Source organism: Danaus plexippus, chromosome 19 (assembly GCF_018135715.1).
Source record: "Danaus plexippus chromosome 19, MEX_DaPlex, whole genome shotgun sequence".
Classification (NCBI taxonomy): domain Eukaryota; kingdom Metazoa; phylum Arthropoda; class Insecta; order Lepidoptera; family Nymphalidae; genus Danaus; species Danaus plexippus.
The window spans coordinates 3962012-3976280 of record NC_083549.1 but is presented as its reverse complement, the minus strand read 5'-3'; the positions used below and the strand labels follow the sequence as shown (position 1 = coordinate 3976280).

The window sequence follows — 14269 nt, the reverse complement described above, 5'->3', positions numbered from 1 at the left end:
CAATTTAATATAGTTTCAATAAAAATTTTGACATATATATTTTTTTTCATCAACTGTATTGGAGTCAACATAGGTTTTTGGCTTAGGCTTCTACCAAAAATAAAACAATCTTACCAACAGTCTTGTTTATGTTTTGTAAGGACACTTTTCATGATATATGATATTTTGAAATAAGTCGGATTCGCAAAACAGGGTTTCACATAAATTTCTCGGTTATCAACGGACGTTTTCATACCCGAATAACTGAATGAAAGAAAATAGTTTTGTTAAACTCCCACGGGCACAAAGGTATGAATAAATCTTTGTAAACAGAGAACAGAGGTTTAGGGTCATAAACAACGAAGCTTCTCGAATTGCATTCCGATTCCCATAGGAAAGGTAACGCGGACAGTAATGTACGACTGACCGCAGTCTTGAGGTTTCGTTTGATATTTTGAATAGGAATGTAGATCAATAGAATATTGAAATTGTTGAGGTTATTATTTATATAATAAGCGTAAATTAGATAGCTTTTGATTGCTTTACAAAAACCGTAATTTCATTAAATGAGATTTAAAATGGAGACATCAAATGGAGTCCGTTAACCATGTTTTTGATATATAGAGCAAAACTTCCACGAGTATTTCTTCTAAATAACAATTTTTAACTCATATATTCTAGAACAGTGAAAAGTCTTCGTAATTATAAGCAATTTTTAAAAGCATTTTCACAAACGGAATCAATTATAGCGTGTTAGAGGAGAACCAAGTTACGCGGTGTAGACCGTGTCGGATCGCTAATAACGTAACAAACACCATAAAAAAAACTATTCTGTTCCCGTTAATTCCAGATAATGAGTCATAATCATTGCGAACACGAAAACACCTACTCGAATTAAGTAGGTACACATTTATGAAAAGATGACTGCAATGTTTGTATGAAAAAAAGAAAAAGAAGATTGATTGTAATCTGAGGCTACTAATTATAAATGGTTTAATAAAAGATGTCTTGTATGTAACAAAAGTGGCAATAATTAATATTTTTTTTCTCGTTAAAGGATTTATTAAAGCAATAGAAATATTTTACATGATAGCTATGTCTTTCGTTTACTAGTCATGATGACATATTGGCTCGCTATAGGTGCTAGTTCTGGTATGATGATGCTATAAACATTAATCTAGTTCATTTGTGTGCTTGTCACCTTTCAGATGACTGAATGATCTTAGTACGGTATATGCGTTATAATAATTTAGTTTCTAATAGCACTTTAGTACCGTTTTTGTATATTATTCTGAAAAATTCATAAGTTTACGTGAATAAAAATCAAAGAGATTTATGGTCTTAAATAATATTTAACAACTTTATTATGACTATAAAATGTTTAGTTAAAATTCTTTTTGTTAATGTTTTTATTATATTAATTAATATTCTGTTCGTGGCTACACTTTGCATTTAAACTTTTAAACAATCCTAACTTACACAATTAAAACTTCGACATTATTACAATGCTGATATTTTATAAATTTTATTCTCCTTAATTGATAAAAGCAAATCCTTTAAGTATACTTTTTCGACAATTAAAACTAAATTGTTTGTTTGATAAAAAGTTGGGAGAGGAAAATGAAATGATTTTAATTTTAATGTATTATTAACAAACATATATTGAATTGGAAGTTTTTAAAGCAATTCTGTCACTTTCTCTTTGCTTTTGTTTTAAGTGGCACTTTGGTATTGACTTCAATGGACGTTATAACAACCAGTACAGTTAGAACAACACGACTGTTGAATTAAACAGTAATCTTTATTTCAATATTTCGTGATTTTCTTACAGAGTGGACAGCTGTATTTTATGTTTAAGTAAATTTAAACTCTAAAACAATGACATAGAATATATAATTGAACTATAATTAGATGCGACGTGATCCGTGGAGAGCTACGATACCAGGCAGATGCTTTTTAATAAATAATTATTACCGAGGCAATTACCTTGATATGGATGCATCTAGTCGATAAGCTTATTAAGAACTTTTATTCTATTTTGCATTTTAAAAGTATCTTAATATTGAACCTAGCCATATCTGACGGGATATGGTTATTATTGAAATGATCTGCGAATCGAACAGAGAGAAAATAAATTGAAATATAGTAGAGAATATCTGATTTGACACGATCAAAATTATTGTCGCTATTATTATTGAATAACTTATATTATTTTAGAGTCCATATGAAATTACTAATGGGCGTTCATAAATTTATGCTTACGGATTAAACTATGTACCTATGGCACAAATTTTATTATTTTATTTAAAAGACGTTTTGGTTACACAATTCACTTTGTTTTTTGATGACCATAGTCCATTACTATAAAACATTAATAAACATATAGAAACATAAACTAAAACGGTAGCCCAAACTCATTTCATGGTAGAAATAAAGGGAATGCTTTGCGTACTGCATGCACAACACATATTTACACATGCTATTGCATACACATTAAGCTGAGAGCATAAAAATAGTATATTATATTAAACAACAGGAATGAATCTAAAGGAAAACAAAAAATATTTTATGCGAGCAAACACGGTAACTTAACCTAGTATACCGTAACGAAACAAGTTACAAAATTATTTTAAATAACAGTTAATAAGACAAATTCCATGAAGAAATACTTAATTTACTATACATCAAACGACACATTTAGAGCACATATAATTAGCCGCATATTTAAATCATAATCTCGTAATATCTCAATCTTATCATAATAACGATAAAACGATAGACAATTTATCTCAGAATTATAGGTTAATATAAAGGTTTTGAGGTAAATATCACATAGCGTTGCAGAAATGTGAAAGCCGAGAGGAACAAAGTTGCATATCTTTTTAGTTCGCGATGATTGTGGTTTTTGCAGAATAATCTAATGAATGACTAATGACAGGACCACCTTGGAATCAATTAAGTAACTGTTGCATTATAGGAACTGTGTTATAATGTTCATGAAGATAACTTTATAGAAGATTGTTTGTTTACTAACATATTTCGCAGTACAAAAATGTCAATGCCATCATAGTAATAAATTAAATGTCTATCTAATATTTTACTATGATAAGATCGACTAGCTTTAGTTATACTTTAACTTGCACTTTACCGCCTACACTTTATTTTAAGTGCATACCTCCTAATACGAATAAATTTCTATACGCCGCAGGTTTTGAATACATTTACAATTTATAGAAGTCCACCGGCTTTTACTTGAGTTTCAAATCCGGATTCCTTAGTACGTTCTTATTATCAGCGATGCATCTGCTTAGATATAATATGAGAATTGTCAAAATTGCAGTTTAAACTTTGTTCTCACGGGTTAAACATAAATCGAATTGTAGTTGTGAATTTTCTCTCAGGACTATTATTATTAGCCAATTTGACTTGGTCACAGATTCACTGAAACGCGGAACACGTCTCAGCTCATTCAATACCAGTCATTAGTCTATAGAGGGATAATTACGTAATATCTTTGTCTGTGATTGCTCCAGGAAAATGAGAAATGTGAAGTAAAAGTGTTGACGTAGGTTCACACCATTATCTGTGTTATTATGTCCTGTTATTTTCTCTTAACCGTGTTAGCTCGGTATCATGTGCGAAATTGGATATGAGCTTTTACATAGACAATCTATTAGAAAATATCTATCCAAATTCAGATCAAAAGTCAGATTCTTTAAAATGGAATGTATGAGAGATGAATTTTGTGACACTGACAAAAATGCTCTATAAACAATTTGCAGTGACATTTTTTATCTACTGACACGAAAAAATTCGCTTTCCAGACAATAATTTAAGAGGTCGAGTAAAATATACATAATGTTCTAAATATGGAGTCGCGCTCGAATTTGATTGTTCTTCACCTAAGACTTTTATGTTCGAATTTTACATTAAAGAGCTCTTACCTTGACGTGAATTATTGAATTTCTCTTTAGAAATTTATTTACCAAAAAAGCGAAAACGATTTCTATATAGGTTAACAGATTACAACGAAAATTAGTCTAATCGACAGACACTTTATTTTCCTCATTCATATTTATGCGGTAGCTCGAAAATCTCGGTTTTTCACCATCGATAATGCAATCAGTACGTGTAGATAAAATTTCTGACTTCAATTCATTTTAATGAAATAAAAAGAAGTTGGACACCGATTTATTAGGTGAATTTATTTTGAATAAGGTGGCTTAAAAATACAAAGTAAAACAGATATATTCAAAGTACAATTATTTTAATATAATGCAGTCCTATAAAAATACTTCCTTTGTAATATCATAATGATCAGGTAAATGTAATTACTTACAGCATCTTAAATACTAAATAGGTGAGCTACTTTATTTCTATATTTATAAGTTTAGACAAAATAAAGAATCAAGATAAATATGTTCTTTCAACTTCCGATTTCTACGGAAAAACGAGTGATTACAGGAAACTCTTTACTGTCATACTTCTTCCCTTCTTCTTTATTTGATCAATAAACAAAACATAAAAGACTGAATGGAAAAAAAGTTCCGCCGTGAGATTAAAAATTAGTTAACATAAAGATGTTTCCAAATAGAGCGTGTAGAACAGATCAACACGGTTTGTGGTATTTGATTCTTTATCAATTTCAGACGCCAGACGTGTTTCGGTACCACCAATGAAAGGTTTCATCAAAGAATTTATTTATTGCTTACATTTGAATAGCTGTAAAATTTTAATTATGTTAAGGAAACTCATAATGAAAATTAGCCTCTAGAATTAATAATTACTAATTTATTAACACGTCATTAACGTAAACACGAGTTCATATTTGTTGTTTATTGCTTATATTGTTTATTGTTAGATGCTACAAATACAGTTAATATTTAGGTTTTGGGTGGGATAGGTATTAGATACATATATATTATATATCTATATATGTATAAGAAAGTAATATACACAATGTTATATTAACAAAGTTCTTATTAATTCATATAATATCATATAACATTATTTGCAACACTATGCAGGCTGCATCTGCTTGCCGAGCCTACATAATCTATCGGGTGAACAAGCGGTGGCCTGTTGGTTAGTTTTTCGGTGCGCGCGAGCAGTCCCGCTCTGATCGTCACAGCGGCTGCACGTGCCCGCTGCGCAATGACTAGTAAACTGTTTGCACTTGTAGCGCTGGCTGCACTCGCGGCCGTTCACGCTGACCCACCGCGACCGCGACTCATTGACTTCAACCCTTGGTCCTGGATTCCCAGCAACCGTAATAAATCTCCGTCTATCATGGACTATTTCTTTCCACCATCCAGAACCCCCAAAAATTCAAATCTAGATCCACCGGCCGATAGGCAGCCTCCAACTGTTTTCACGATACAAGATAATACTCCAACAATGACCACTATCCAAGAACGTCCTACAACGGTAGCTAGAAAGTCCCATAATAAAATTAAAACAACCGTGTCAGTTTTTCGTCCAACTGCGACAGCTCCTCCAAAAACGAAAAAATCATCCCAAAAACACGTTGCCACTGATACAACTATTGAGATTAAAACAACACCAGCAATAAAGACTGAGACATTTCCACCGACGACAACAACTGTTACATCTTCAGCTAAGCCACCAAAAAGATATTCCATCAAACCGGTGCGAACCACAGAAACCCCGACGGTTCAAGATACAGAATCAACTGTGAATGTAAACAGCGATAGCACGGAGACGGTCATTGGTACTGAAACCTCAGGTACAACAGCTGAAATTACAAAAGAAACTGCTGTGACATCAAATATTGCTACGGAGACTCGTACAACAGATTCAAACACGGGCACAGAAACAACCATAATGGCGGAAAGCACTGTAACGGAACCGGCGGACAGTCGTGAGGGCTACTTACCATTGCGGGACAAACCACACCAAACCCACGTCAAGATCAACGAGCAGACAAATAAAGAGGTCAGTAATTGCAAAGTTTTAAAAATCCTATATTAAATACTGTACACGATTTTATAGTTTAGTTAGTAACACTTAATATGTAAAGTACCTAGTTGTAACATGTTCAATGGGGAAGTGCAATACGTAAACAAGTGTATAATTAAAGCCTGAAAGCATTGAACCGTATACAGAAAGGTGTCCTCAGAAAAAGTTGCCTTCATCCATCAATTCTCACATGAACTCGGTAAAGTTGGTTAATTATAACAAACTGAGGAGAAAAAGGTTCGTAGTTAATTACTTTACGTAAAACTTTTTATTGGCTTACAAAACTGCTACTGTTGATAATAATAGATGAGAGAAATTTATAATAGTTTTCCTTTCTATGATTTATTAAAATTTACTAAAAATATTCACAAGTCATATAAAAAGTATGATCTCATTAGAAGTAAGGCTTTTGTTAGTATTTATTTAAACAAAACTCATATTTTCGGATTTACTACGCGTTTTTATGAAAATCTATTCTTCTCGTCCGCAAAGTTTCTGCAAAGTGACCGAAACGTCGGGAGTATGTAGTTTAAAATAATAAAAGACGCGTAGTAAATCCAAAAATATTATTTTAATTAAGTATGATCTCCGAGACAGATTAAGTTAGAAGAATTTTATTTTTCCAATAAAATTTCTTGCGCTATAATATAAACTAACATTACTGAAAAAAATTCAACAAAAGCATTACTTTCAAACAATACGACAAAGTTCAATAACAATACCGCTCCTTAGCTAGTAGTAAAAAGAGGCAATTATGTCTTATAACATTAAGTCATTAAACTCATTTGCATGAGCAAATTGTATAAAAACCTGTGACTTCTAGAAAACAATAATATATCAAAGGTTAGGGGAGAAGATGGATGGTTGTAAATTTTATTCTTGAATAAGTTTCATTAAAAAAAATTATTATGCTCTATAGTTTTTTTTTAATATAAAAGAAGCAAAACCGTTTATATTTTACATGGTCTATAGCGTTTATGTTTAAGTTATAGTATTCTCTGTAAGGCTTAGTATACTGTACTTAAAAAGTTATAACTTACTAGTCATGACTTTGTCGAAGAGCAAGCAAAGTAAGTCCTTACATACAAGTTAAGAATACTTTGGTTTTAAGATGCAGTTTTATATTAAGTTTGCTCTAATATTATCATACAATCCAGATATATATTTGTGGTTTTACTATATATTTTCTGAATATAACGTTGTTCATTCAAAATTTATCGTCCTTTATAGGGAGGTTGTAAACATTTCAGATTGTAAATTCAGCTTAAATATAGAAAACATATTAAAAAAACCTTTTTACAAGTTTTAGTGATAATTCAAGAAAGTTATGAAAATTAATATCTTAAAGTTTCAATATTGGTGGGTTGTATTATGTCTAGTTGTGTTCTTGAAATTTTATGCAATGTACTAGAAAACCTGGCTTGTGAAATTCTTTAAAGTTATTCACTAGTTTGAACAAACATTTAGATTTTTCTTGCTATAAAGTATAAAATAAACTATAAAACTTAAGTATTCTAATCACGTAGGAGGAACTTTTTACTCATTAGTCTTTTGCGGTTGGAAATACGGTGTCTTAAAACTTTTTCATGAAAAATTTCCTTCTGAGTATATATATTTTTTTAACTTTTTTAACCTTTATCATATGGTCGCTTTCAAAATATTTTAATAACTTGAGAAAAAAATTTTAGGTAATAAGAGATGAGAGAAGATTCAAAAATATAATTTTGATTGCAAAAGCTTTGTAGCAGGTTTTTCAATAAATTGTTCTAGGTACGTAGGTGTATCAGTATGTTATAGACATGCATGAAGCATGATTCTTGATACAATTTTCAACTCAGCGTACAAGAACATTTCATTTATAAATATGGTTGTAAAAACATTTATGTCTGATGATGGGATATTATCCCTTGAGATTATTTTCTGCGATTCTGATTACATGTCAGGCGATTTGAGTTTGATTGTGTAAGGTGGTAATAGCTTTTTTATTGCTACAGTATTTTATAATATGCTAGTATAAAATAATATAATTCGATAATAATAAAGTAATCAACATAAAGCAGATTCGAACAGATTCTTTTTATATTTTTTTTATGTTACTATTCTTGGAAGGGAAGGAAGTTGAAGGACAAACAATCATTTCCAATATTATCGCTAAATAAATAACTTTCAAAGAATCTTATGAATCGGTTGATGGTTCAAATACTAATCGTGTCTAATTAATCAGTACGCATTACTAGAAAGTCGATAGCCTATCTTATGATTGGAAGAGAAAGGGGTATGGTACCTTAGGATAGGAGAACTAGGTTAGAATAGTCGTAAACAGAAACTACAGTGGAAAGTATTCAAGTAAAATAATATGTCTATTGTTGGCCACGAGCTTACTTCGTTGTAAACGAACGTAAGCATCATACTTTATGTGATAGTAGTTTAATATTATAAAATAGACATCATTTATATAATATAGTGATTACTCTTAAGACTTTGTTTATGAAGTCCTAAAATGCAACTCTGACAGTTGCAAATATAAAAGGAGTTTTGCAAATATAAAATATCAAAACAAACTTTCACCTTAATTATTGTAATACAAGATATTTCCTCAGCTTTGCTTGAGTAATGTTCGTGGTACAAATGCAGGCCAGTGTTTAGGTATGTTAATTTATTCCTTTGTGGTATTCGGATTATTTAAAAGTTCAAAAAAGTTTGTTAAGTATTTACAACTAGTCGAAAGTTCCATTGTCGATTGCATTTCCTTTCCTTGCTTTGGTTATGAAAAAAAATGATTATGTTATGATATTATTTCTGAGCACCAAAAGACGAAGTTCATTTATGAATCGATAAATATAACGGTTGGAGAGTGTTTGAGTTTATTCGTAATCTAGAGAGAGTAAAAAGTCTTGAAGTACATTTTTTATTTTGTTCCGTTCGCTGATAGTAAACGTAATTTAACAGATAAACAATAATGAATAAGTTCCGATTTAGACAAAGATGTTGTTATTTCGTAATGCTCTTCATTAAAGTTCTGAAAGTATCCAGTTACGCAACTGCTAAGATTCGTATCAGATAAACAATTTGTTATGACAATTTAATTCATGATGTTATTCTCTTTGGTTCTATAAACTATAATCAATTCAAACACAATTCCGGTGGTGGTAGCTTGGATAAAATCGTCATCTTTAACATAGCTTCTTTATCAATTCAAGCTGTAAAAGCTGTTAATAGCGCTTATCTTCAGCAATCAGCGATCGCGTTCGTATAACACGTTAGACGTGATATGATTGAGACTGGTTTCCGTGTGACGCGGTTATTTGTGCATCGCTGCGTGCGACGACCGACATTGACTTTTAAATTCAAGGCCATTTGTTGCGTTTGTTACGTAACTTAATAAAATTTTCGCTTTTTTATCTACATACATTGCATTTGTATGAGCACATTAAATGGAATGTCTAAAGAAAATTGCCTCTATTGGAGTCAGAATCTTAAAAATCAGAGCTCTACGATTCGCATGGCAGTTTTATTGCTATCTAATATTAATTTACTATCAAGCATCCTTTTATATAATAATCATTTAAAGTTAGAGAAAATAATAATAATAATGATTTATACCATAATTCAAATGACGTGACGTGACGAGGGCGTGACGACGATTAATATCAAATGACGTGATATGGATATATTTTACAGCTAGAATGCGGTTTATCATTCCAACCATCATTATGTTTCCGTTATTTTAAAATTCTATATTGTTTGTTATGGTGGTTTACCGCATGGATGTAACATATGCCCTAAAGCAAAACCCAGCCGAGAAGCCATCATACCGTATATGCAGAATAATAAGCGGTTACGGGACTCCGTCTTCCTATAAGGACTGGCCGGTTGAGATCATGCAGAAATAACGTTTCTTCAACTTTTTCATCCGATTGCATAATGGCACATGACTAGTTACAAACGGACGGACATAAATCACATAGAACTAATGCTATACCTCATCGTGTTATGTTATAATAAAATGTCTTCATTCATGGTGATTGAACCGCTGATGATAGTAGCAGTGAAGTTATGTTACAGCTTTTTAGAACATTGAACATCAATGTGTCATAATAAAAGGAAAGCAAAATGGGTATTAGGTAAGTATAAAATTTTAATTGTGTCTATATGTTATGTTATGATTGTGTCACTTTGATAAAACATCAACAGTTTGAAACATCGCAACAGATATATGTACGAAAGCGAAACTAACATTTTGATTGTAGAAAGTGCACAAAATCAATTACTTCAACCGATATGTATTCAAACAGACAAACATTGAAACGGTAGTCGCAATCAACTTGATTCTAGAATTTGGCTTTTCAATGAGTTGATTCGATTGATTGGTGCGATTCAGCGGATTCTCATAATGGGAACTGAGCATCAACATATCGGTATGGAAGATTTATATTCATATATCGTTACTTGCTTTAGAAAGAAAACGAAAAAAATTCTCAAAAGGCTAATGTAAAAAGAGAGACTTTCTCTTTTCAATAGGTCCCGTATACAGTGCTATAATTAGCATATCTGGAAATTATACCATATAACTTTAAATAGCGTTTGTTTCCGGAACATTACTTTTATTTGCACTTAACTAGTGCGGGTGTAGATCGACGTTTACATTCTCAAGTCCAATAGATTCACTTGCGCGCTTATAAAAAAAACTAACACTTTTTCATCATTAGAGATCCGCATCGCATCATTGATCACATGGACTAACTAGATATTTTTAATTTAAATAACATAACTTACTTGTTAACTTGTTTTGTACTTTGATAATTAGTAATTTAAAGACGTAAACGAATGACAGCTCATTAAAATGTGGTAACAAGAACGTATTACACTCACGTTTGACGAGTGAGTCATTTCATCAATCTCATTTACATAATGCTTTGTGCTTTAAATCTATTTCAGAGTATAAAACATTTTGTAAGTGTTAAGTTACTTTTATACTGACATAAGATTAGAACTTTCACACTTACTTTGATGTATGTACTCTAAAACCGTACAAAAATACGAAATTTTAAAAAACAAATTGTGAGACGAGAAAAATTTTTATTTTCAGTATTACTGAGAAAGAAAATATTCATAGCTCATGTTTTTATTGTTATTTAGAATTTTATCACTGTTATACTTATATTTATATGAAATAAAAAAATATATGTTTATTTTTGTGACGTTGTAATACCTACATATAATTTTCACATTTGTTAGTATAAAATATTTAAAAATTTTCATTTTAGACCTATGAACACGTGACCAACATTTTATAAAGTAGAATTACGAAGGATCCATGAAACACGTCCTGTGAATTAAATTATATCTATCCATGGCATCTGATGTGATAATATAGTTACCTATGGCAATAGAAAGCACATAAGTATGTTAATTGTGTGGACCGTGTCGTTAGGAATGATTTTCACTCTCAGTAAATCGTGAAAAGCATAAACTATGTATCTGGAGCAACGTGGCCTGAAATCGTTAAGTGCCAATAAAGCGAACTAGTTAAATAAAAAAATTATACGCTTGAAACTGATGAAACACACAGGTAAATTAGTTATAACCTCCTTCAAGTCCACAGAATAGTGGTTTTATAATTTAATGAACCTGAGCACGTCGTATTGAAAAAGCCGCAGCGTCTATAAGAAAATAAACTTCCTTAATACACTTATTTATAACAAAAGTTATCTGGAAAAGATCTCTGCTTAGCTATAAGGCTTCCTTTTATCGTCAGATTTCTATGCTTTGAATGTTATTTTTTACATGAATTGCATTAAATTTGTTCATTAATATTATTATTGAATTATTATAAATAAAACATTTTTAACTTTTGGATCTCGTCTATAGCCTTGGATTTTTACCGAATTATGCAAAGATATCGTTGCAGGTACAAAAAATACGGGATATTTTGAAATAAAATAGAAAACAAGCATTATATATATCAACATGCCTTTCCCCTGTAAATTTTTCTGACCTATTTATTTATTTAAAAATTTACCCTATTCATGCCTTTTAATTAAAACACTCCAAAATGGTATTTGTACCTATGTTCATATTTTTTCCATTTACTTTGGCATTTCTATTGTCAAGAAAAACTTGTTGTTTATTTAAAAAAGTAGTGTATGTTCGTTCAGTCATATTCCCATGTCACGAATTTTAAACCTTAATTCACAATTTAGGTATTGATTGCTGTAAGTTAAAGAGGAGCACTATATTCTGATAATATGTGAAAGGCATTTACAATAGTCACATTCATTAGCAATTTCTTTTTATAACCGCTAAGAAAAGCTTTGAGTGAAAGTAATATAATTATTAACTATTGTGTCAAATGGCAGTTTTTAATGACCCATCTGACCTTACCGGTCATCTTGTTTCTTTGTGTTCATTGAAATGTTCAATCATTAAATATAACTGCTTTGAATACTCTTAGCTGTAACAATTTAAGTTAGTTTAGTATTGTTATAAATGTGGATAATATAAATAAGATAGTGATAAAAAAGAACCACTACCTTACCAGAACCAGCAGATTTCTTAATTGTACTACAAATGTAGAATAAGTATTCAATTTGCATTTATATGTAAGTAAGGTGTAGATTTTGAGTGAAATTTTATTATTATAATGCCACACCTCAGAAAGCGTCTGTCGTTATTCCGTTAGAAACCAATATCTCGATTACTCCATTTCCATCTAGTCTTATAAGGATTTATTATCCGCTTGAAGAAAGTTAAGATGTTGTGATGGGAAACTTTAGTACTAACCACAATTAACGCAACCTCGTGATTTACGATCCGTTGGAACTTACCTGAAATTAAAAATATATATATACTCAATCAACGAAAACACAATATCGGGTAACATCGTTCGTAATATTTAATAATACAATTAGCCGCAGGCGAAAGTTCACTACTGACCTCTCAATTCATTAAAAGATAATCGAAAGTGAAATTAAGTAGGCGTTAAGATCATTTTGATAACTACAAACACATGTCTGATGTTATGAGGCGCCAAAATTAAATCTATCGTGTTGAAAGAAATCAAACGTTAGTTTAAAACTAATAGAGATTACGCAAGCTTTTGTATATTCCATTTGTAAACAAATTACATACAAGTTATTTTAAATGTTGAAAGTAAAGCAATTTAATATGTTTAAGGTTGGAATTTAGATGATTATAAATTCAAGTTTCATTTCATTTAATAATATTTGATATATAGAGCTTCGGTTAACTGTTAAATGTACCGTATAAAAAATATATAGAATTGTCATAAAAATAATATTTAATTGTCTGTAATTACTTTCAATGGCAACTTCATGTCGCTTTAATACAACGTCCTTCTTCTTTAGTACTCTAACGGTAAAGGGATGCAAGTGTGTACTTATACGTTATGCAACGGTAATACGGATCAAATTACATTGCATCCAGGTACATACAGTATCTGATCATAATTAACACGAAGCCGATTGATACTGAGTAACTTACTATCGACGTTGAAGTATTATATTTAATAAAACTAACGGAACTAAATATCTCTCAGTGTTTAAGATAAGTTATTCATAGATTTTAATGTATGCTAATGGAATTTCTTACCCGACATTGTCAAAGCAACGTAGGAGAATCTGATTTTGTCAAATTCTATAAGTTTAAATTAATCTTTGCCGATCAGGAGTACAAGTTAAAGAGAATCCATATAACGCTTCATTGTTAATTTGGACTAATAAAAAAAAGGAAATATACAAAACAGGATTCTAGGAGAGATTTAAAGTGAGTAATATCGAGAAGATCAACATAATCCTAAATAAACAAATAATTTACTTTTATCAAACCCAAGTTGGTAATCAAAAAAATTAAATTTTATTATCAGTTGGAGGCTTAAGAACGAAAAGTATTGAAGCGAAATAGAAATATTAAATACGTTCCAGTCGAGTTTTTAATATTCTAATAAATAAGGATTTTTAAAAGCTCAAGATTAAATAAAACCTTTTCATTTAAGTAATATTATAAGAGTTACAATTTAAGTTATGAACAATTAAGTACTTTTTTTTAAACTACATTTGAGTTTAAAAGAAAACTAACTGTGCAAGACGTTATCATGTTTAATAAAATATCCATCGTAAATCTGTAAATTCCTTCACGACAAATATTTTTACCGCAAAGTGTAAGAATTATACGGTTTTTATGTGCATTAAGATACTGATAGCTATAAAATAAAGCGTGATTTTGAAATTATTCAATTTATCATTCAGCATAAGTAAACATTTCACAGCTAGAAAGTTTACGATTTTCATTT

General features: G+C 30.6%; 2 protein-coding genes across 4 annotated transcripts in view; one reads left to right on the top strand and one right to left on the bottom strand.

The window, feature by feature from the left end:
* The window catches only part of LOC116767839 (elongation factor-like GTPase 1), a 62119-nt gene that overhangs the window by 19334 nt on the left and 28516 nt on the right, over window positions 1-14269 (bottom strand). The window contains exon 10 of one of the 3 annotated variants that reach the window (XM_032658326.2): window positions 12622-12785. The exons of the other annotated variants lie outside the window; for them this stretch is intronic. Coding sequence (XP_032514217.2) covers window positions 12637-12785 — 149 coding nt within the window. The 3' untranslated portion in view covers window positions 12622-12636. Of the gene's footprint in view, window positions 1-12621; window positions 12786-14269 lie in introns of those variants that run through there. 3 annotated transcript variants of the gene reach the window in all.
* Window positions 5104-14269, top strand: part of LOC116767840 (uncharacterized) — a 31588-nt gene continuing 22422 nt past the window's right edge. The window contains exon 1 of the mRNA XM_032658327.2: window positions 5104-5934. Within this exon, the coding sequence (XP_032514218.1) occupies window positions 5134-5934 (801 nt within the window). The 5' untranslated portion in view covers window positions 5104-5133. The remainder of the gene's footprint in view (window positions 5935-14269) is intronic.